Source organism: Lagopus leucura, unplaced genomic scaffold (assembly GCF_019238085.1).
Source record: "Lagopus leucura isolate 7727_CA_CO unplaced genomic scaffold, USGS_WTPT01 Super-Scaffold_100001, whole genome shotgun sequence".
Lineage (NCBI taxonomy): Eukaryota > Metazoa > Chordata > Aves > Galliformes > Phasianidae > Lagopus > Lagopus leucura.
The window spans coordinates 60,715,342-60,738,272 of NW_024962262.1; the positions used below are offsets into that span (position 1 = coordinate 60,715,342).

Below are 22,931 nucleotides of genomic sequence, written 5' to 3' on the forward strand. Positions count from 1 at the left end.
TAGTAAAGTACTGTGTACTTGAGCCACACAGGCTTTCGTTTGTTAAAGGTTGCGTCACTGGTACTCAGGGGTTGCCAGCTATAAATTCTTGCTGCTGTGTGACAACCACAATGATTCTGCTCCTGTTGGAATGTGCTGCAGATGGGATTGCTGCAGTTTCAGGTGATAGAGCTTGCAGCAGCTATGTAGAAGACAAGGGTCTTCAGGGAGGAGTCCTGTCATCTGGCTGTAGGATGGGGTGCTGGGGTAGTGTGTTGCAAAACTCCTCCAGCCTAGAGAAGCTTCTTCTGTCTGTAACTTTCACCACATAAGTATTGATTAAGAAATTTGAATGTCCTAAATTATCATACTGTTGTTTTTGTTTTCATAGATACACCAATGAGTTGGCAGGATATTAATGTGGAAATATTAATATTAAAAGTTTGAGAAGCCTTTTCCATTTTTCACTTTTCTCCCTTTTACAGTCATGAAGCTGGCTATTATGCAGAGCACCAGCTCCCAAAGGGACTTCATCAGAGAAGATTCCCTCACAAGAAAGGGATCGACACCGTATCTTGACAGACATTAGATTTTCCAGACCCCATCTATCATTGCTCTGTGTGAGCACAGGGATGCGTGTAATGCAATGCAAGATTAGAACATAGTTGATACATATATGTCTAACAGACCTGTTGGCATTTGGAAATGATCATCAAGTGGTGCATTTTATATCTTAGAACAGGTGCTTGGAAATAAATAAGCTCAAATGAAGTAAGTTCTCTTCTCAAAAACATCACCCTTTAAGTCTTACTGAAGTTCAGAAAGATTTTTTTTTTGATGAGACTAAAGAATTCTGTGGTAGGTAACAAGGACAGTAGCTTTTATGACTACTTGAAGTGGCATCTAACCTGTGTTGCAGGCATGCTTTTAAGATTGAATATGGAATAAGGAAGATCTCGCACAGTAAAAAAAAAAAAAAAGTATATAGGACATATGGTTGTTGTTGTGGGTTTTTTTTGGCTTTTTTTTTCCCCTAGCTTTTATACAGGTCTAGATCGGATATTAAAAGAATACTTAGTAGTTTTGCACTGTGTACTCTTTCTAGCACTTTATAATAAAAAGTAAACAGTGCTTAGTAGGGCAGGAAAAGCACAACAAGCCCAAGATGCATACTATGGTTGGACATATATAGCTAGCACAGGAAGTATACAAACAACGTTTACCTCCTGGTGATATCTTGAGGAAATAGGTAGAAATATGCATAACTGGGACACTTTATCACATGTTGGCTGATACAAGTATTTAGTTCTACCATTCAGGGATATCGCAGAATAAAGGATGATGATCACTCAAAGGAAACTCAAGGTCAGAGTACTGCTGCTTCTCTAAACCTGTCCGGTTTAATTTACCATGCCTTCTATATGATTTGGTGCCAAGGTGTTTGTAAGCATGCCTAAGAAAATGCACGAGAGCATCACTTTGTCCTGTATTGCCTACTAGTAAAGATCTGAGAGCTGTTGCTGATGACTAGTTTTCTGTGATGTCTCTGGCCTCTTTCTACATTAATGTCTCTGGCCTCTTTCTACATTAATTATCTGGAAGGCTGAGAGTGGTGTGCATCCTCCTCCGCATTGATGTTTCTGAATATTCCTCCCCCAAAACAGCAAAATGTAGGAATTTCAGGTTTTCTTTATCTTAATCTCTGCATTGGTTAAGTAAATGGGTGTGCACAGGTGCATTAGAAAATATTAGTAGCATTAAAATGCAACATTTTGCACTAATGTATGTAGTGTGTAACACTAATGTTTGATGAAATAAATACCTCATCCTGTCTTTGTGAAGAGCTTAAGGAACAGAGATTTCACGTCATTAATTTTAGAACTATGCAGTTAGTAGTTGGGGAAAAAAAATATATTAATTTTGTGTGATGTATGCACACATTACTTTCTATGTGTGTGCTCATCTCTTTTTCCTGGGGATATAACATTGATGAGTCTTAAGAGACAGTAACATGTCGCTGTAGATTAATTCAGTCTTTGAAGGCCTTAATTCCTGCTTACTGCTTTTTGCTCATATGGATAAATTATATGAGCAAATGATTATGCAAAATGAGAAGCTAGTGAAATTATAAGATGTCACTTAAACAGATTTTTAAAATTTTTTTTTTATGTAGTTACAAGTTATGCAAAGCTGAAGACGTTATTTTGGACAGTGTATTGCCAAAGAAAATAGGAAACTAACAAATGTATTTTCCCATCAATCAGTCATGTAGGAAGCACTCTCAATTTACATGTTTTCATTTTGTATTATAAATTTTACATTATGATGTGTATTGCTCTCTTTTAATAGGAGAGAGTTGGGAAGAACATGCTTTTGAACTTACACTTGCATCTACTTTACTTAAGCTTTTTACTTTGAATAGAGTTTGTAACAGGTTGTCTTAGAAAAGAAGCTGTAGTGTTTTTGACTTCTTAACATAGATGGGATCTGTGCATAGCAGTAATAAAATTGTAGGGCTGTTTGTAAAGTTATCTGTACATGTTCTGTCCGGCAGTGGGTAACCTCCTTAGGGCTCTGTTTCAATCCTGAATAAGTCCTGGAAGAAAGTGGACAGAACCTGTGTATGCTTGATGGTCTTGTAGGTGGTGTAAGGAAGACTGCATGTGGGAGAAGGAAGAGCAACTTGGAGCATAGGTGGAAGTCATCGCGTAGACATTCCCAGTCTACGCTACTATCTTGTCTGCTACTGCTCTGGAGAGAGGCTGAGTGTCATTGCAGCCTGACCTAAGAATTGCTCATGTTTTGAAATGAATTGCTTTGCTTTAACTAAACTTCTGGGACTCATGGAATCCATAGACTGTGTGTGATGGTATCACCATATAAGTCTTGAAGGCTTATCTGAACTATTAGCTGATTTCTGCCATAGTGTGAAGCAGTGTATAATACTGAAGTAGACTATATCCTTGACAACTGTGGTGTTGTTTCTTCAGGAACATGATGTTCCAGCTTGCTCCAAAAAAGTTGTATCTTAGCTTAACAAATTCTTGGCAGCAAAGCTGGCTTTCATGGAGAAGAACTTTAATAAAGGCTATGGCAGAGCTTATTTGACTATTTTGCGTAATAGCATATATTAGCCCATGTGAGGGAGGGAGAAGAGGAGGGCCCTTCTTGTGACAACAACAGTGTGTTTAATGTGGCTGCCCCAGAGTGCTCTGTGAAAACGCAAGCATGTGAAGGCATTTGAAAGAACAACCAGTACTTAGTTATTTACTTGGTTAATGTCAGGGGTATGCTTGGCTTACATAAACATCTTTTGACTGTCTTACACATTATACTTGTTTTTTCCGTTTAATATATGATTCATTTATGTTTTGCAGAGCTGTAGGATGGTTGCTGAGGCATCTGAAGTACTGCTGTAAGAAAGTAACGAATATTAGAAGTATAGCTTTCCCTTTCTTCCTGAAGTGCCTCCTACACATCGCACTATTTGACCAGCAATTTTAAGTTACAGATGTTTCTTTGTCATGTGGAGGGGAATGTACAGCTTTTTTTCTGCCCACAGCTCTAAAGGCATCCCAAATCTCAGACTGTGCCGGATTGTGCAAACTTCTGCTCAAGAGAGCTTTGAGCCTGGGAATTGCATGGGCGTTGCGATACAGGAGAGTGAGCGGGAGTTCACTCAAGAGTTTGGGGAAACTTTCTTGCCTGCCTGCTGTAAGCTGAGACACTTGACAGCTTCGCACTTCCTTTAGTCATATGTGATCCTATAAAATACAGCTGCAAATAATCATGGAAGATGATGGAAAGCTACAGAAAATTGGACTTCTCTATCTCAAGTCCAGAGGGGATTTCAGCCTCCTTGTTCCTTCTAGCTGTTGGAGAAGCCAACAGCACACTTACTTAGACAAAGCCTCTGGGAATATAGTGGTTGCATTTCAATGCTTGCAGTCATCTCTTGCTTTATCACTGTTGCAGGGTGCAGGACTTTGCATTGGGCAGGTGCTGTGTGTCAGTGGGCATAGAGTTGAGTACAGATAGTGGGCTTGCACAAAGCAAATTGGGCCCTTGCTTGCTTTCCTTTGCTCTGGCATTGTCCCACTTGTGCTGGGCTTGATTCAGGTCGTGCTGCTTGTGGCATGTTTGAACATTGTTAGTGCTTACTACATCCTTGGGAGGCATGCTAGAGGAGTCTTAAAGACATATGCTGGTGTTGGATGGACAGTTGCTCTCTTTGTAAGCTTTTTTTTGCACCAGTGCAAATATACCAGTACAAATAAGCCTCTAGAAGGCTTATAGGTGAGAAGAACATGTGGAAAAAATCTGTACTCTCATAAACCGCTTTATATTTTAGGCAAAATGAATTAGCAATGAAATTTTTCCATATAGATGTATGGTAGCAGTTCCTCTGATGTATGGTAGCAGGCGCTTAGAAAACATGAAATCCCTAAAGGGGTAGAGATGCAGGCAGATGTACAATGAGCCATGTGGAAAATGGGAACATTTGAAAGTAAAACAAATTTCTGATGAAACACAAATAGATGTAATAGGTTTTAGTGAATGGTACTTAGAAACGCAATTTTGTAATGCAAATTGAAAACAGCCTGTATGTTGAGACAGTTGCAACATGTTCTAGTTTGCTTCTGGTAATTGGTAAAGAAATGTGGTACCTTGAGGGAAGAAGTTAAGGATTGATTGGATCCCAAAGGCTTTTCTTTTTGAGGTGATCTGCAATCTGAACTACACATGAAGAAAGGGAAGGAGAGTGCGAAGTGAAATGGAATAGAAGTCAAGCTATTCAGCAGGCATATGCCTTTATTGGCTAGCATGTTTGAATCTTGTGGAGAACTGGATCTCCTTGTATATTTCTTTGTGTAAAGTCTGTCATCATGGAATCCTGAATACGACCAGACTGGCTGTATTCTTCTGTATCACAAAAATATATTCGTCCTAGCATTCAGAGTGACAATGCCACTTGCATTCTTCTCTTGCTTTTTGTAAGAGTTTTATTGGTGTATTTCATGTCCTCTAAGCTGTTTTAGAGATCAATGGGGCATACGTTAGTGTACGATAGAACTTGAGATGATAAGGGGATTCTCTCTTTGAAATTTTCTGGCAGAATTTGATTCAGTGTTTCTAGTTATATAATATTGATAATAATTGGGTAACTTGTTGGAGAAGTTATGGTTTTGGTACTGCACAGTATTAAAAGAAACAACTTTATTGTTCTCAGTCTTTTCTTAGTTCTGAATACAAAAGGGATTCCTTCATAAAAATTAAAAAAAAAAAAAAAAGGAAAAAAAAAAAAAAGGAAAAAGGAAAAAGTCCTTACTGTTCAGATGTTTGTAGTTTATCCCTTGATGTCTCCTGAACTGTGCTGAACTTCTGAGTCTGAATTTAAAAGCTGTCATTTTACACAGTCAATTATGAGGATGAATGCATGCTTTCTACCATCCCCATTGTGCCTGCCCTGTGCCCCTGTGGCTGGATATAGTAGTGTTTATCAGGAGCAGTGCATGCTTTCCTTTGGTTAGCTTCGTTTGAGGGACTCCTGATTTTTAATGATGCTGTGGGTTGTTTGGCAATGACTAGCAAAGAGATTTCCGCTGCTGTTATCAGCCACACTAACTTTTCAGCGCACTTCAGCATTTCTGGTGTGCAAAGGCCACAGCTGGAGTTGAACAATGTAGTTGTTTTAATCCAATATAAGAGTCCTAAATATAACAATAATTATAACCTCTTACACTGAGAACAATATTGATAATCAGGGGTACTATTTCTTGAATTTCAAAGAAATGTAGCTCTACATTGGATGTTGCAGAATTGTTTGTGTTTTAAGATTTCAAATACTTAGCAAGACTCATATGTATTATGCAGAGATTTGGGTTTGGTATACAGATGGGCATAGTGGTAATAAAATGCTCAGAGAAATATGAATAATGACATTTATCAACAACTAAACACAACAATGGGGATTATTTTCATAATTAACAAGCCCAACTTTCATAATAAGCCTTCAGTCTAACAGCTAGGACTTGTTTTACTGAAAATCTCATCTATTAGATACTGAACCCTGTTTGGTCTTGTATACCTTTAAATCATGTCTGTAGTTAGTCTGTATACATAGTTCTTCCTTCTCTATGTTTTAATTTAGTTTTCTTTTTCTCAAGAAAACCTTTTTAAAAATTGGTGCAAGACTTCATAAAGTGGAGCTATTGATGAGCCAGGTATGATCTGCTCAGTCTTAACGTGTCTGGAGTTTTTTGATGAAAAAAATATTGCTGTTTATTGCCAACATTCTCATATAATGAATATTTTTCCAGGTCTCATAAAAGCTCATGATCGAGAAATGAGAATGTATTTGTAGTCACAGGAACAGTAGATGTTTCAGTGGTAAATTACTAGAACAGGACTTGGTTTTTAATTATGGAACTAGTATTGACTCTGGACAGTGCTTCTTAATTTTGATTCTTGATTCTTCTTGATTTTGTCTTCATGCTAGTTCAGGTAAGAATGTTGTAATAATAGTTTGTCATTTGAAGTGGTATTTCATGGTGCTACACAAGTGGCCAGCTCATGTTAAACTCTAGCTTAAACTTTCTTTAAAATGACTTACTAAATGCTGTGCTGTAGTCCACTGCCTGAATTTATTAAGGTGTAAAACTAACAGAGTTCATGTAGGGCATAGTCTTCCCTTTTAGACTGAAAGCTGGATTGGTTTGATTTACAAATGTTCACTTCTGTTTAAGAAAGCAGAATATTTTCCTCTCCCCTGCAAAATTATTCCATGTGTTGTGTGTATGTTATCGCTCTTCAGTAACTGTGGGGTTTAGAGAACAAGGACATACCAAGGGAAGTTATCAGTTTACATCCTTGTTCTGATTTACCAAGGAGGCACAAAAATATAGTCCTCTTTCAGAGTTTCAGGTATGAAGGTTAGACCTGTAATGTTCATAATGCTTCCTTAACCCCAAGGTGGAAAAAAGATTAGTAAGTACGCAAGCTCTGTCAATTTCATTGTAGTTCTCCTGAAGAACCTAAAGGAAAAAAAACTAAAGAGAAAATTTCTTTGCCACCAATTTGGGGAATAATTTTCTACCTTGTTGTCACTGTATTTAGAGCTGTATCTTCTCTTGTAGCTGCTGAGCAACTGATTAGAAATCTGGGAGTAGATTTCTCATTGTAGAAAAAGGGTTTTTTTAGTCATATTTTGTAATACTTATTTAGGGGTTCACTGATCTCTTAAAGAGACATTGATACATGAAATCAATAATTCTGTTTGAATTTTCAGAGGAAACAAATTCATACCTTAACTATAGTGGAGATGCGCTATTGCTGTACTTGCATACACGTAATCCATGTCTCAGATAGTCTGTGTTCTTGCCATGCATTCTGTTAAGGACCTAGCAGATTGCTCACTTCTTATAGAGGCATCCCCTGAGAGGAGGGAGGGAAACTGAACTTCTTGAAAAGGAGCAGGTGGTAGGATTAGAACTGAGATGTAAATGGGAGATGAAAATGACCCTTCAATGAAATACCTCTGATTTACCACAGGTGTGCATAACATTCTGGCTCTGAGCTAGATGGTTGTTGATGATTTTTCTTGCTTCAAAAGATAACCCCATACATGCATGAAAATAAGATAATACCTCAGAAAGATCATGGAGTGTGCGATTGTGTTATTAGTTAGAAGACTGCAAACACAGAAGATTTCCCCAGAGAGTAGCACTGCATCTTGCAATCTTTTTCCAGAAAATCTTATGAGTAGAAAAAATGAAATTAAACATTTCCCGATCAGTTTCTAACGTGCCACTGTAATAACAGGAATTCACTTCATAGAAATCTGTCCAATTTCGCATCAGTGAGCGACTAAAAATCTTTAATGATTTGATGAACTCCAGCTTGGCTCACAAAAGGCAGAAATCAGTGACAGAATAGAGAAAAAAATATATAGCTATGGTACGTTCAGCTTGCAAGAGATTTATTTTTTTTCTAGAGAAATTATTTTCTTTTTTTTCTTTTTATGTTTAAAGCACTGATTTCTGAGTAGTTTCCTTTGGAAAGCTTTTCTTTTTTTGCCTCTCTCCTCACTTTTGTTGTTGCTTATTATTTGTTTAGTCACATAGGATATAGCTTGCTTTAAACTCAGTGAAGAGTGTTACTCCTTTTTCTGTTAATGCAGAGAACAGTACATGTGCAAACACAGTACCTCAATGGTATTCTGGCTGAAAAAATGTGCAATGTATTTGCTTTCTGTCATAGAATCATGGAGCTGCCAAGGTTGGAAACTAACTCCAAGGTTATCTTCCGTCACATCTAGACCCCTGTTGAGCTGGCTGTGTAATGAGAATGCAGAGGGCTTTAGCAGCAGTGCCAAGCTCCTGGCTGGTAAGCTCAGAGAGAAAGCATCCAGCATAGGGGAGTTTGCCTTCTGGGAAGTGTGTGATGTTTCTGGAGCATGAGACTTGAAGACTCTGTCAAAACTCAAACCCAACCACTTACATAGTGGAATATTTCCTTTAAAGAGTAGGTCTAAAAGGAAGAGAACTAACATGATACAGTTTTACATTAATCGAATGTCTGTGCCTTTACATATACTCGGAGAATCCTAGGGTTATTTGGAAGGAGAGGGGGCTGTTGGATATCAGACTGTTCCTCAGTTATTGTCATCACAGAACAATTTCTGCTACACTGAGGCTGGGATCATGCAGTGCTGCAAAAGACAGAATGCTCTAAAGAAAGCTGTGCTTTCCCTGCTGGCTTCCAGGGTGACTCCATGGACCCCTGGCAGTTGATCTTGTACATCTTGTTCTGTCCCAACTTAAATGGCCTTGTAAACCAGGAACGCCTGTTCCTTGCAGTTTGCTGGCTGCTGGCATACAAGCCTGTTTGCCAAGCCTTCGGGGGCTGAAAGGTGTGAATGAGGAGTGCTGACTTCCCTTTTGCGTTATTAGTGTCGCCTATCAGTGTGCAGTTTTATTTGCAGAAAGAATTTCTGTTCCTTGATTAAGAGAATGACAGAAAAATAAATGACTTCTTAAAAAAAGATATCCAGTTTAGGAAGTGAGGGGAAGTAACTGTAGAAAGCTATTCTGAAAATGTCATGTAATCTACAGTTAGGTTATTTTGTTCTTTCCTGGATCTGTATTTTACGAAATCGGTGAGTCAAGCAATTGTCAGTAATATTTTTGTTTTTTATTTTTTATTTTTTCTTATCTTATACACGAACTATATGCATCTGTGTCTGTATTACAACTGAATGATAAAAATACAATATATAGCAGCAGGAGGAAGAATTTTAGCTTTATTTAGACTTAACTTGCAGTAAGTGTTTATTAAGTGCATCTGTCATATCATTATGGATTTGTTTTGCTAGATTCTTATGTTGGGAATTCTTTTTCTTTTTTTTTTTGATACCTGATGACGTTGAACATTTTGATTTTATTATTCTCATTCAGTGATCTATTATTCTCATTCAGCAATCTATGTAAGCAGTGTGGGACTTAAGTACAGAAATATCAGAAGTATTTACCGATGTCTTTTTTTAGTCATTTAGCAAAAGCACATCTACAGTCCATTTTAATACATTTTAGATGAAGCATTTTATGTATCGTCAAGCATATTCAATTTCTTTCAAAAAACAAACGTCACTGTATGTGAGACAGTGCTTGTAATGCAGTTATGCGGTTAATTTCTCAAATGGAAATCTTGCGCTAAATACTTTTGAATAAAACAGGTGCAAATGTGGATAAATCAAGAAGGCTTCTGTCATACACTTCAGGATGATGGTATCCTGTGTGTGTTCCTTGTGTGAGATTCTATAGGTATGCCTGCACCCTAAAGGAGGTGAAAGAGAAAAGAAAATGCTATGGAAGCCTTATGCTATATGCTTGGTCTCTTGAGAATCCTGCTCAGCAGTCGGGTCTTTGCTCTTCCATATATCTTCAGAGTTTTCAGACATTTTGATTAGCAAGTAAAAATGTTCTCGCTGCCTTACAACGTAACAAGCAGATGCCTTTTCATCATCAGGGAAAGAGAGATATGCTCCCTGTTGTTTGAAGGCAACTATCAGAAAGGTGGCATCTCTGAAGATGTGGCTAAATTAGTTCGTTCAAGACTTTGCCAATTCCTACTACTCAGTAGAAATCCTATTCCTCCATTAGAGGGTATTCAGTCTGATTCAAAGTTTATATGGACCCCCCCCTCCGTACCCCCTGAAAAATATAAGTTTTTCCTATTTGATTTGCACGGAGATACATGTGCTGGAGAGCTTTCCTAGGCAGGGCTCATCCTCTGAGGCACAGATTGGTTGGGAAGAGATCTGTGACATTACCTCATGCTCTGCAATGCTCTTTGCTCAAGGCAAAAGCATGTAGTTGGCAAAACATTGTTGGACTGGCACGAAAAGTGAACAGCTAGAATTGTGGTGGTCCCAAAGCAGAACCTGATCCTGTACAAAAGGAAACCAGCAGAGTATGAACAAACTTATCAGAGCATATCTGATGCTACGTGATTCTGCTGTTTTGCTCATGGAGTACTGTAGTCAAGAGTCCTATGAAAAGGCTGTGGACGTGAAAGTCTCTGGGAAATGGCATCTCCTGTAGTGCTTCTCCATTATGTGACCTGCCATGGCAGAGGTGTGCTGGGAGAGAGGATAAGAGACATGAATGTTCTTGATATATTGCATTAAATATATTCACACTCTCATTGCCTCTTGTTTTGTCTCTGACACAAATGCTTTCCCTTGTTGCCAGACTCTTACAGTATTCTGTTAACTAATATAATTTTATATATAGCACTCGCAGAAGGCAGTAAGTCTTCCTCCTTTCCCTTGTTCCCTCTCTTCCCCCTTGGATGAAATAGAGGCATTTCTAGTATATGTGTTACTAGAGGCTGTCAGGTGCATGTTCATTAACACAGTATACTGTAAGAATTCAGGGCTATGTCTGAGTTTCAGGAGTAGTTAGTATCATCCAGAGGTAGAAAAGGCATGGCTGTCATAGCTCTCCAAAACTTATAATTTATAACTTATCACAATTGTAATATATATTATGTTTACATATTTATCTTCAAAGATAGGACAGATATTCTCTGTATGTATTTATTTATTCATTACTTCCTATGGCAGTATAGAATATTGTTAACTTTTCTCTTTACTTCTTCCATCCTGTTTCTGCAGGTCTTGATGATTGCTTGCAGCAATATATTAAGAATTTTGAGAGAGAGAAGATTAGTGGCGACCAGCTACTGCGTATTACTCATCAAGAACTGGAAGATCTTGGAGTCACACGAATTGGCCATCAGGAACTTATCTTGGAAGCAGTAGACTTGCTCTGTGCACTGGTAAATTTCTTGGGGCAGAAGGGGAGGAAATGAATGGTGTTTGCATATTTGCAGTTTGTGTATTCGAATTTCTAGTCCTAAAAAACATTTAAACAGGTGCTTTTTGGTTTAACGGTTTAACAAACGGTTAACATTTTAAACCAGAGTCAAGATAACAACATCTACTGCTAGGATAGTGCTTGTTAAATAAATTTGCATCAGAGGTTTAAGACTTCCATATCTTTGTTTGTAGGAAAAAAGCCTACCTAAAATCACAATGAAACTAGACAGGGCTATGTTTGGAATGTAAAATAGTTAGAATGAGAGAAATCAGAATGTAACAATTGAGTGCCAGTTGCCCTTTAAAAACCAACCAACCAACAAACAAAAAAACCTCATGATATTAACCATGTTATTTAACCATATCATATAACCATGTCATTTTTCACTGATCTTTTATGCACTCCCTCACTGTATAGCAAATTATGTTTTAGATGATTATTTAGCTACTTGTATTTCACAGTAGAAAGGATGAGATACTGGAGTGGGAAAAAAAAAGTAAATAATACATAAATCCTCAATGCGGAGGGATTTTGATAATGCTCTTTTCTGTAAGGTAACGTCATGCAAAACTTTGATTATCCCCTCAGTGAGAGGTGTAGTGCTAACTTCACTGTTCTTATGAACTTCTGCATGATTGTAAAGATTGGGCACACTGTCTGCGTTTGTTGCTGTAGAAAGAATTGTGAACAGCCTACATCTGTTAAGATGTACTTGACTGCCTGAAATGGAGTTTTGTAGTTTCTAATGTGGATGATTTTTACAAGCTTCAGCAGCAGCTTTAATGAAGCCGAATCTCTGTAGAGGAAATCAAAGATGATACACTGAAAGATTCCTTAGAAGAGCTTGTGGATTCTCAGTACTCAGCAGCTTTTCTGAATATGATACTGTTGGATCTTTGGGATTGACAAAGATTGTACAGGCTTTGGATTTTCTTCTCTAGAGCATTATGTTGTGGAGTGGCTCCGTGTGATGTTAAATCCACCATTTTTAAGTGATGGAAAGTTGTAATACAAATAAATAATAAATAAATAAATATTGCTATGGACATACAAGAAGACAGTCACAAAGTGCAGACCGTGCAAAGAGAAACAAGAAAGGAAATACTTTAATTAACTGAGACAAAATCTAAGGTAGGGTGAACACTGAGGACAGTTCTTTCCAAGGGAGACAGATCGTGATTCTTTCAAATGTAACCTATTTTCACAGAATGAACCTTGTTTATTAGCTGAAATTTCCTTTTCCCCCCGGATATATAATTACAGATGTTATCATTAGACAAACAGACACATCTTGTATTTGTAGTTCCCTTTTATGAGACAATAGTATGTAGAACTAAATTGTACATAAAATAAGGAATTTTTAGTGAAAGCTTGCAATGCATCCTAAATTCATGCAAAAAGTCTCTACCTTCTTGGCCCATATGGCATATAGTGCTGTCTGCTTTTCTGAGTTGGTTTTTAAAAAAAACTTTATCATTGAAACACAATAGCAAGCATTCAGATTTCAACTTCTAATTTAAGTGGAGGCTTTTGCAGTCTCACAATTGGCTGCTGATGGCTCCTCAGGGACAGAAAATGTGATTGTTATATTGATTTTAGTGGACTTAATTTAAATTTATTGTTCACCAATCGGATAAACCTCTTAGGAAATTTAATTCAGGGACAATCCTTTTGGCTATTCTGGTCCTATACTTGCAGGCTTTCTTTTTCTTTTTTTTTTTTTTTTATTGCATCAATAAGTATCTGTCCTGGTTAGTGCTTGCCTGTTCTTCTGAATTAGCTTCTGATGTGCACTGTATGTTTATGAGAATGCTAAACCTATAAATCTTCAGCACAGGACAACTGCTTGTGCAGGTGGTCACTGTGCTGGGTTTTTGAAACGCAAGTTACCTGACTGTTTCTTCTGTTACATTGGAGTTTAACAGAGAATTCACAATAGAATTTGGCATGAGGCACAGGTTCGATCCAAGTGAATTAAGATCTAATTGGATGTTGGAAATGATCAGTAGTATGATGGGATAGAAACAGTAATATTAATTTTGGCTTGTGAGCATAATCTCTGATTCTGTACTAATGGTGTCCAACGGATTGCTTCTGATTCTCCTCTCCATTCTCTCCGAGTTGGTGAGTGAACACCTAAAGAGGCTTTTTTTTTTTTATTTTTATTTTTTTTTCTTCCCCCCCAATTAAGATCAATTGAGGAGGACAGAACCACCCCTCCTACCAGTCATTCCTGCTCCCACTCTATGGGAAGAGGTTTTTAAGACAGAGACACCATCGGTGAGGGAAGCTTCTGTGTCAGCTGATGTGCTTAGGAGATGCATCCTTCCTGTCCCTCTCCAAGGAGTTTTATGGAGAAGATTTCCTCTGACAATTTCTGCTCTATAGCTGTGGTTGTGGCAAATGGCAAACTGGCTGCTTGTGTTGCATGTCTGCAGTTTGTGGAGCAATGTTTTCTTTCTGGAGGAAAATGAAGGACCTGATCAAGTATGTTTGGTGTGGGCCTGGGTCCTGCTTGCCTCAGACAGGCTGTGGAATAGTACTAAAAAGACAAACTGCTAGCCACAGTAATAATTGGGAGCCACTTATCATAAAATCATAGAAGTACCAAGTTTGGAAAAGACCTTCAAGATCATCTAGCTCAACTGCCCATCTACCACCAATATTTCCCTTTTAAACTGTGTCCCTTAATACTACATCTAAATGTTTTTTTGAACACCTCCAGGGATGATGACTCCACCACCTCCCTGGGCAGCTCATTCCAGTGCCTGACCACTCTTTCATAGAAGTTTTTCCTAATGTTCAACCTGAGCCTTCCCTGGCACAACTTGAAGCCATTCTCTCTTGTCCTGTTGCTAATTATGTGTGATTACTTTTGGTAGTGTTCTTTGAAGGGTGTTCTTTTTTGACAGAAGTTGGTAGGTAACTGTGGTCTCTCTCAGTATTCCCATCCCGTCATGAGCATTTGCAACAAAGGGATCCTCCAATGTTAGCTGATAAGAGAACAAATGCTGGACTATGTCACCATCTCACTTGAGTCTCTCTTGGCTGACACTTGCCATACTGTGCTGTTGACAAGAGAGCAAGTATCCTGGGGGTGAGATACACAGGTTTTCTTTTCCTGTGATACTACAGAGGAGAGAAAGACATGGCTCAGCTGCTACTGCTGTTACACATCACACTTGCTAATAATGTTGCATGCCTTCTCAGCTGAATGTGTCCCATGTAATTAATGTGTTTTGTATGTTTGCACTCTCCTATAGATTATCTTTCTTCTTCCCCCCCCCCCCTTTTTTTTTTTTTTTAATTTAATAGAAAGTTTATGTCAGAAAGGGCAACTCGAATGAAACACGCTCTGTGCTTAAAAGAAAGAAGAAGGTCTGTGGTGGTATTTCATTGGTAGGAAGCTGTTACGTGGTTTTTGGGTCAGACCTTGAGAAAATATCATGATGGAGCTGCTCCTGCAAGGTTACTCTATTTCTAGCAAGACACGTCTCTTCTCCCTCCCTTTTTGTTCAGTTAGACATGAAATCCAGACCATGCTGGTGACACCATTAGATTCCTATTTGATGTGGATGTGCATGTTTATTCACGTGACAAAATCTCAAAAAAATATTTGACATCTCAGAACTTTGTAAACTAAGAAACTCCATACCAAATGTGAAGATTCAGGAGAAATTGCAATGAATTAGCTGTTATGCTATGTTTCCTGTGATTTTGGTTGATGAAGAAGATGCAAATAGTTTCATTTGATTATAAAGAATTTCATTTTTAAAAATGAGGCCATATGTAAAAATATAATGTGAAGAAAAGTCTACTTAGAAAACTTCACAAATGACTTCTGAACTATTTAAAATTTTCTTTAAACAAAAGAAATTAGTAAAGTCCTGTGAGTTTGCAAAAATATTTTTCAGAAAGCCTGAATTTATATATTAAGTAAGATATTCTTACTTAAAAGGAAAACAAAATGGTTTTGCTTTATACAGGATATTGGTTTTAGTTCTTATTTCATACTGGTTACTTCTAAATCGGTTGTGACTTCACGGGAAGTCATTACACACTGGATATTTCAGTCTGTAAATATGAGAGATTGCAGTGGATGAAACAGCAATGTTGCTTGGCAGAGAATATGTTGGGGTACGCTAATAACACAACATTACTTGTCATTTACCACTAATACAAAACGTTTAAATGCAAATGAATGTGGAAAATAGATCTACTTCACCCCCTGAATGATTCAGTTTTTTCGTAAGAATTATGTCCTTTATCTTAACATCATCTTCTTGCCATTTCTCACAGAAAAATCCTTTCCTTTGCCCTTATCACTAGTCAAATCTTAGAGCTACTTTGTCAGTAATAGTGAGTATTAGACTTAAACCCTGTAGTGCTAAATGAGGAATGCTTCATTCCAGAATGGAAGCTTGTTTATACTGTAGTTAGGATTTATTGTTAATATTCTGCATGCTCACGGCAGAAGAATTGCCCTTTTTTTTCTCTTGCCCTTTGCAAGTTAAAGTTCTACTTATCTATCAGCTGCTGCCTTGTCTTCAGCCTGAAATAACTTTCTATGAAGAAGGAAATTCTCAATCAAAGGTCCATAACCAGATCAATAAAACTAATGAGTTAAAGGCTGTCTGATAGCTGATATTTGTAGCTGTTAGTAAATCTTTTGTGCAGAACTGCAGTAAACCCTGTGGCATGCCAAAGGCAGTAAATATGTCCATATGCAAGGAATGAATGTCCTTCCTCTGATCTGTGTTTGGGTTATTCTGAGTTTTGGGCAAGTGCAAAATAGATGCCTTGGTTAAAAGCAGGCCTGTTGAAAAAGACTGATCTTATTTCCTTAGCTGTTTAAGAATTTGGAACTGCATGTAACTGAATACGTAAGTGTTATTTTGAATTCTAGAGAAGTAAGAGGACCTGGCTGACTAAGGACAAAATTACATGAGAAAGTTGGAAAACAAAGAAAACATAATGAACACTTGGTCTTGCAGAATCTGCTGATTGAATAAGAGTAAGGAGCATAGTTACATAATTGCTCTATTAGTGCTACAAAGCATAACTAGGGCTTGGCTTTTTGATGTGTTACTTGATTGTGCTGTGGAAAAAGAACTGCTGCTTTTTTTTTTTTTTTTTTTTTTTTTTTTTTTTTCCTGACTGCAAACACTTAGGACAAATATTTGTATTCTTTGAAACCATTTGTCTTTTAATCAGTATATATTTAATAGCTGCAGTGTATAATGTCATTTGAATGTTCTGGCTTCGTTTCCTTATGTATTTGTTTTCTACTTATGAAATCTGTATGGACTGTGCATTGTCCCATATGTCAGTGCTATTCCAAGGAGGGACAACCTTAGGGTTGGCATTTCATGATTCTGGAAGAAAGGTTGTTAGAAATATGTGTAGAAATGCTGTAGGCAGAGCTGATGAGGTACAAAGTTACATAAGGCACCATCCATATGACAAGCTGTGTTCTCAGTCGTTCACAACTTCGATCTTGTAAATTGCCTCATAATTTGTGGGATGTGTTTAGCCAAATGCTTTCGAGTATGAGGTTCAGAAGGGGATGGATTTTACTTAGTTTAAAAACAACTTTGAAGGAGAAGATTAGAATTTTTCATGGGAAAATTTTAGCACCCCAAATTCTGAGGCATGGCTTTGAAATGGCTGCCATGTGCCATGGTACATGCATCCCTGTGATGCAGTTTGGATTATTAGTGAGATTTTGATTATTATTAAGAACTTCTGCAGGCTTCCTAGGAATAGAGGACTGTGAACTTTGTCATTTCCAGTTTGCTTGTTTAAAAGCAATGAATATTACATGCAGACATGTGTCTCAAGAATTAAATTTGGAAGATGAGAGCTCTGAAAAATAGTGAGGAACAAATGTAAACTTGCCTATGTTATCTTAACTCCACTTCTATAGCCTTATGCTATTTTTACCTGCAGCTTCTGCATCAGTCTGTGAATAAGGGGGGGAAAATTGTGTTAGAAATAAAACTTGAATTCATCCTTGTGATTGCTGCCCAAACTAATTGAAGACACCAAGTATAATTGAGATGTTTTATTTCCTAACGCATATATTATACAGTATACAGCAACCTAGACTGTAATATTTGTCTTTTCAGGAGATTGCAACTTTGTTCTCCTTCTTTAAAAAATAATGCTTATTGTTCTGTGGCAAATATTTGTCACCATAATCCTTTACCTTCTGTAGTTTGTACAGTAAGAGCAGCCTTTCTCCAACAGGGCAGCAGAGCTGACTGAAGTAAGCACTGGTGTCTGCTGTGCTCGTCTTATTTTCCTTTTGTCCCAGTTAATCAGTGTTGCAGTAGTAGCCTTGATTCCCATCTTGCGTCAATTCAGTGAGAATCAACACTGGTCATGTAATGCCTTGCACTCCATATGGCTTCCAGCAGCTTTCTGGGATGAAAGAGAAGAACCAGCTATTTAAAGAGAGGGGCAGAGAGAACCATATGCTCGTTTTTCTCTCTTGGATTGTTTGTGGGAATCATATGATGTTCTTGAACGTAATGTGGCCTTTGTGTTTATGGGTATGTAGGCTTTTGTGGATTTATAAAAAGTTCTGATCAGGACACATGTTGTAAGAGATTTTTGGATTTGGTAGTTGGAGCGTATGTCTATATAGTATATTGTGATGAATTCAGACATGGAATTCTCTTGATACTTGAACTTGACATTTTTATGTCTTTGTGTTGCACTGCAACAGTAGTGGCATACTCTGAAGTGTGTCAGCAGCCTCTAGTCACCATGTCTGAGCTGGCAGAGATTGTTAGCACTGTATGAGATAGAAATGCTCTCCTTTCTAACCGGTATTAGCAATATGAGATGTACTTACCTGCTATAAAGGCTTAAGTGCATTTAATGAAAGAAGAAATTGAGCTCTGATCTGATATTTTTATTTTTTAGTTATTGATCAAACTTGCCCCCAAATGTTCATTTCACTTCCAAAGTTTGGTAACTTAACTCTCTTTCTAGCCTGTGATGCTGATGCAAGGATGGATGGGCAGAGAGAGAGGGCTAGGCTGGCTTTCCCCACCAATAAAAAATAATCAAAATTAATCACTAGTGATTACAGCTGCTACTTGTCAGCATGCAAAGAAAAGAGCTACAATTCATCACTACCATGTGAATCCACAGAAAAGTAATTAGTAGGTAAAATGCCTATTAATAGTTCCCACCACCTTTCTTTCAAACACCTGCTGACAAGCTATTACACTTAAGCTTCATCAAGTTCTTGTTTTGTGATTGTGAGAAAAAATGCCATTAGAGCCATTTCTGTTCAGGTGTGGTGTCTCTAAAGGTACTCTTCCTTTGCGGCTCCTCATTGAGAAAGCAGACGTATAGATTTGCCTTACTGCTAGTAATCTCTACAAGCACACAGGTTGCTTTATGCTTCTTTCAATGACTATAAGTTTATCTTGGCTAATGACACTATAACTTGCGTTAGTGCAGGCTAAATACAGAGTAGGGAAAAACAAAAGAATTGTCATCTTTGCCTGCAATTATCTTTTTACGTTGCTTAGAGATAAACACTGTATGTCTACAAGAAGCATATTATTAATAGTATTTGATCGCATATAAAGTATGACCGAACTTGGCAGTAATTATTTGAACAACCTTTTCCCCAGTATTGAAACACGTGACACGTTAGATTTTTTTATTTTTTTTATTTTAATGAGGACTGGAAATATTAGTGATATATCAAGTGGGGATTTTGTTAGCTTGGCTGCTGTTCTAGGAGCCTTCTCATTGAAGGCTTCTTTAAACAGAGCTGCCCAAAAATATGTACCTTGCTCCAAAAGTAATGCCTCTATGGAAACTACCAGAACTACAAAGAGCACAATAACTCTACTTGATAGAGCAAATTTTCCGTTAAAGAAAGCCTCTTTTTTTTTTTTTTTTTTTTTTTTTTTTTTTTTTTTTTTTTTTTTTTTCATAGTCACCACCATTAGCTATGTACTTTCACAAGCAGTGAATGAGAGTCTGCATGTTGAGCTTATAAAAATTTGCATTAGTGGAGGTGATCTGCTGTTGCTACTGCTGAAACACCACCTACTGATTCACTGTGCTTGCAGCCACTGTTGGGTTTCTATCAACATTATGCAAGTGTCAATGTCAGCGGGTACAGTCTTTTCTGCATGGAGGAATTCAGTTCCACCTCTTTTCTTCATCTGTACTTCCATGTCAGATGTGATTGTGTCAGACTGCCTCTCTGCTGCCTTCTGTCATGCAGCAACACAATATAGCATAATATTGTTTGGAAGATTCAGCCTCTTCTTGCCATACCACCAACACCCGCCTCTGACATGGGCCAACATATTAAAATAGGAGGCTTTACTTTCAGAGCAGCCGTTGTATTACTCTGCATGAAATTTATATCTGTTTTACACCCCTGCCTATATCTGTCTCATACTGCAGGTGGAGGCTGTGCCAAAACCAGCACCATTCCTAATGAATGATTAAATTGAATGCAGCTTAGATACCAACTGAACCCCTCTGTTTTTTGCAGTAAGAAAACATGAAGTATTGGTGAATGTATCTGGACACAGACTTTGTGGTCATTAACATTGTCCCTTCATTTCCATGTATCTGAGTGTGAAAAAAGATGTCTCAAAAAGGAAAGAGAATACATTTGTATGTGGTCATCACTTGAAACATCAATGAGACTACTAAGCTTTTATAGGAGCTGCTTTTCTAAAGAAGCATATATGCAAATGTGTCCTGTTATTCTGTCACAGAATACTTTTTTGACTGTCTTGCTCACTGTTTTAGTTTTACTGATGATTTTCTTTCTGCTGGGACTTGAGGCCTGGGTGTTTTTGACCTGAGCTTCTGCTGCAGTAGGCACAGCCCATCATTGCTGGGTGCTACCCACTGCTCGCCTCTCTGAACTGGCAAGGTGCAGGTCAGGCAGCAGAGAGGAGGATGGAGGAAAAAAGAGGTGAAGTAATTCAGGGCTGTCAAGGGAGAGCTTCAGGTTGAAGCCTGGGCCTTGGCATGGACATCCATCTGTGGCGTAGGCATCCATCTGTGGGCCCTGTGCCCAGCTTTGGCTCGGGATCAGTGCGCCCTTGGTTGGCATGGCTTGTGGCAGCCCTTCCAGCACTTTCCCCTGGATTACAGAAGGAATGGTGCCACGGGATTAGGAAACTTGAAATACAGGCCCTGTTGTGAAAGCTACAGTAATACTGAGGCACCTGGAGTGCGACAAGAGTTAGAGGTGCTGTGTGACAGAACTCAAGTTGCTGAGGGTGAATGTGAGCACAGTATTTGGATAACCACTGGCTTCCCACTGACAAACACCTTAATTAAGAAATTCTGCTTTTCTGTGCATCAGAAAGAAGGACATTTCATGAGGAGACCTACGACAGGGCTGTAGCTTGCAGTCATTCCTCTCAGTGTTTGGGAATGTGAGCATCACTGTAAATACATGTTGTCTTGTGGTAGGCTTGCTTTTCTGAGTTTGCTCAAGAAAGGTGATCTGTAAGAAACTTCCCATGACATATTTTTTGTACAGAGTAGACTTAATTTCTTTTCTGATTAATTACTTCACCCAAACAAGCTAGATGCTCAAGAAGAAGGGAAATTAAAAAAAACTTGTTCTATTTATTGTTGTTCCAGCTTATTCCTGAGCCTTACATCTTCATCAAGCTCTTTCAACCACAGCAACCGCAGAAAACTGCAGGAAAAGCAAATTTGTTTTTATTTGATGTTTATCTCTTTAATTTGGGCGGATTTAATAAGTTATTAATTACGAGCCGCTTAACTGCACAACAAAGTATCTTTTACTTTTCTTTCCTAATCTATTGTTTTCATCTTGTAAATTTTTAATTTATAGCCTAATTCTATCTGTTGTATAATTGCTATAGAATATTTAAAGTCATTGCCCAAATGCACCGACTGTCTAATTGGAAACTGAATGAGGTGGCAACGGACAGTGCCTACACAGAAACTGTGCAGTTATAAACATTCCCACAAAGCCATTTGTTAGCTAAAATACGATGTTCTCAGATATTGCAGTAGAGATTTTTAAAATGCAATCTTAGCATGTGCTTGTTTCCCTCTTAAGCTGAGTCCCGAAGTGGGAAAGATGACTGACATTGTAGTGACTCCTTATTAAGTGTGTTCAATTTACAGGTATCGAAAGGATGTGGGTGGGAGATACATCCAAGCCATATTCTGAAGTCTCTGTTTTCCGCAGTATTTCAGCATTGTCCTGGGATTAGGACTGTGGAAGGGTTAGGGGCTCTGTGTTTACTGGGTCTTATGACAGTGTAATCTTCCTGGAGTCCCTATATAATTAAAGAGTAGATAAGTTGATTTAGTAAATGGTGTGGATTAGGAGAATGACAACTGCTGGAAATAATCTTTTTTTTAATTTTTTTTTTTTCTACAGACAAGAGAGGAAAAAAAAAATCCTTGCCTGTAGGAAAAAAAAAAAAAATAATCACAGTAATAAGCTTCAGTAGTCTTAGACTGGAATTGGTAAACACATCCCTTCTCATAGACAGATTAGTATGGTGACCAAACCAGGGAGTCTGGGATGAGAGAGAGGGAGTGTTGTTAGGAAATGGTTTTTTTTTGTGTGTAGCTGAGGCAGTTTTTTTGCATCCCGCTTCATCCACCTTGGTTAGTAGCAAGTAGCTCTTATCTCAGATGAAATTGTAGCCATGCCACATCATAACCCTGTGATGTATTTTAGGCAAGGAGCACTTTTAGCAGTCCCATCTCTTGTGGTAATGATAAGCTCAAGTCTCCACAGTTGCATATTTATTTAAAATAGGAAGAAAAGATCTCTTTTTAAATAATGCTAGTACTCTTTGCTTTTGTGAGGAAAACATCTATTTTAGAATTATCAAATTGTTTCTGTAATAAATTGTAATAGAACATTAAATTAGGATATTCACTAGTGCCATTTCAGTGCATTTGAAGGATTTTCAAGTAGTATTTGTTAATATTTCTGCAAAATTGTTTTTGTATCTGCTGCATAGTAGAGGACTGTAATTTCAGCTTAAGGAACTGTGTCTTAAGTGGAAGCAAAGTTTACAGCTCTAAATGGGCAAGACAGACTTTGAGCAAAGTAGCACTGTGTTCTTTGGTCTGTGATTATGCTGGTCTTCTGCTGCTAACAAGAATTAAAAAAAAAGGTAATAAACATGCTTCCAAGAAAAGCAATCTGATATTACGCTGTGTTCATACTGTTCGATTTTGCTAATTGCAAGCCCTCTTTTCTTACATGGTCTTAGGAATCAGTGAGACTGAAGGCAGAAGGGGCTGCTCTGTAACTGTCAGATTTACTGAGAGAACTACTGGGTCTACTGCTTGGAAAATCAATTCTCCAGACTAGAAAGAGATGGTTTTTTTCTTAGCTCACTTAAACCATCTAAAAGATCACTCATAATTTTGTTCTTCTTTTGTTCTATTTTTATGCACTTTAGAAACAGAACATGCCATACATTTAAAATCTAATGAGTGGGTATATTTATACCTTAATTATTGGGAATGGTTAAGTTTTGAAGGAGATCAGTCTTGCTGTTCTCAGTACTT

At 37.8% G+C, this 22,931-nt stretch overlaps 1 protein-coding gene across 3 annotated transcripts in view; it reads left to right on the top strand.

Annotated features, from left to right (window-relative positions):
* CNKSR2 (connector enhancer of kinase suppressor of Ras 2) overlaps positions 1-22,931 on the top strand; it is a 205,352-nt gene that overhangs the window by 21,528 nt on the left and 160,893 nt on the right. For all 3 annotated transcript variants that reach the window (XM_042867255.1, XM_042867252.1, XM_042867253.1), the window contains exon 2: positions 11,156-11,319. In XM_042867255.1, the coding sequence (XP_042723189.1) occupies positions 11,156-11,319 (164 nt within the window). The remainder of the gene's footprint in view (positions 1-11,155; positions 11,320-22,931) is intronic.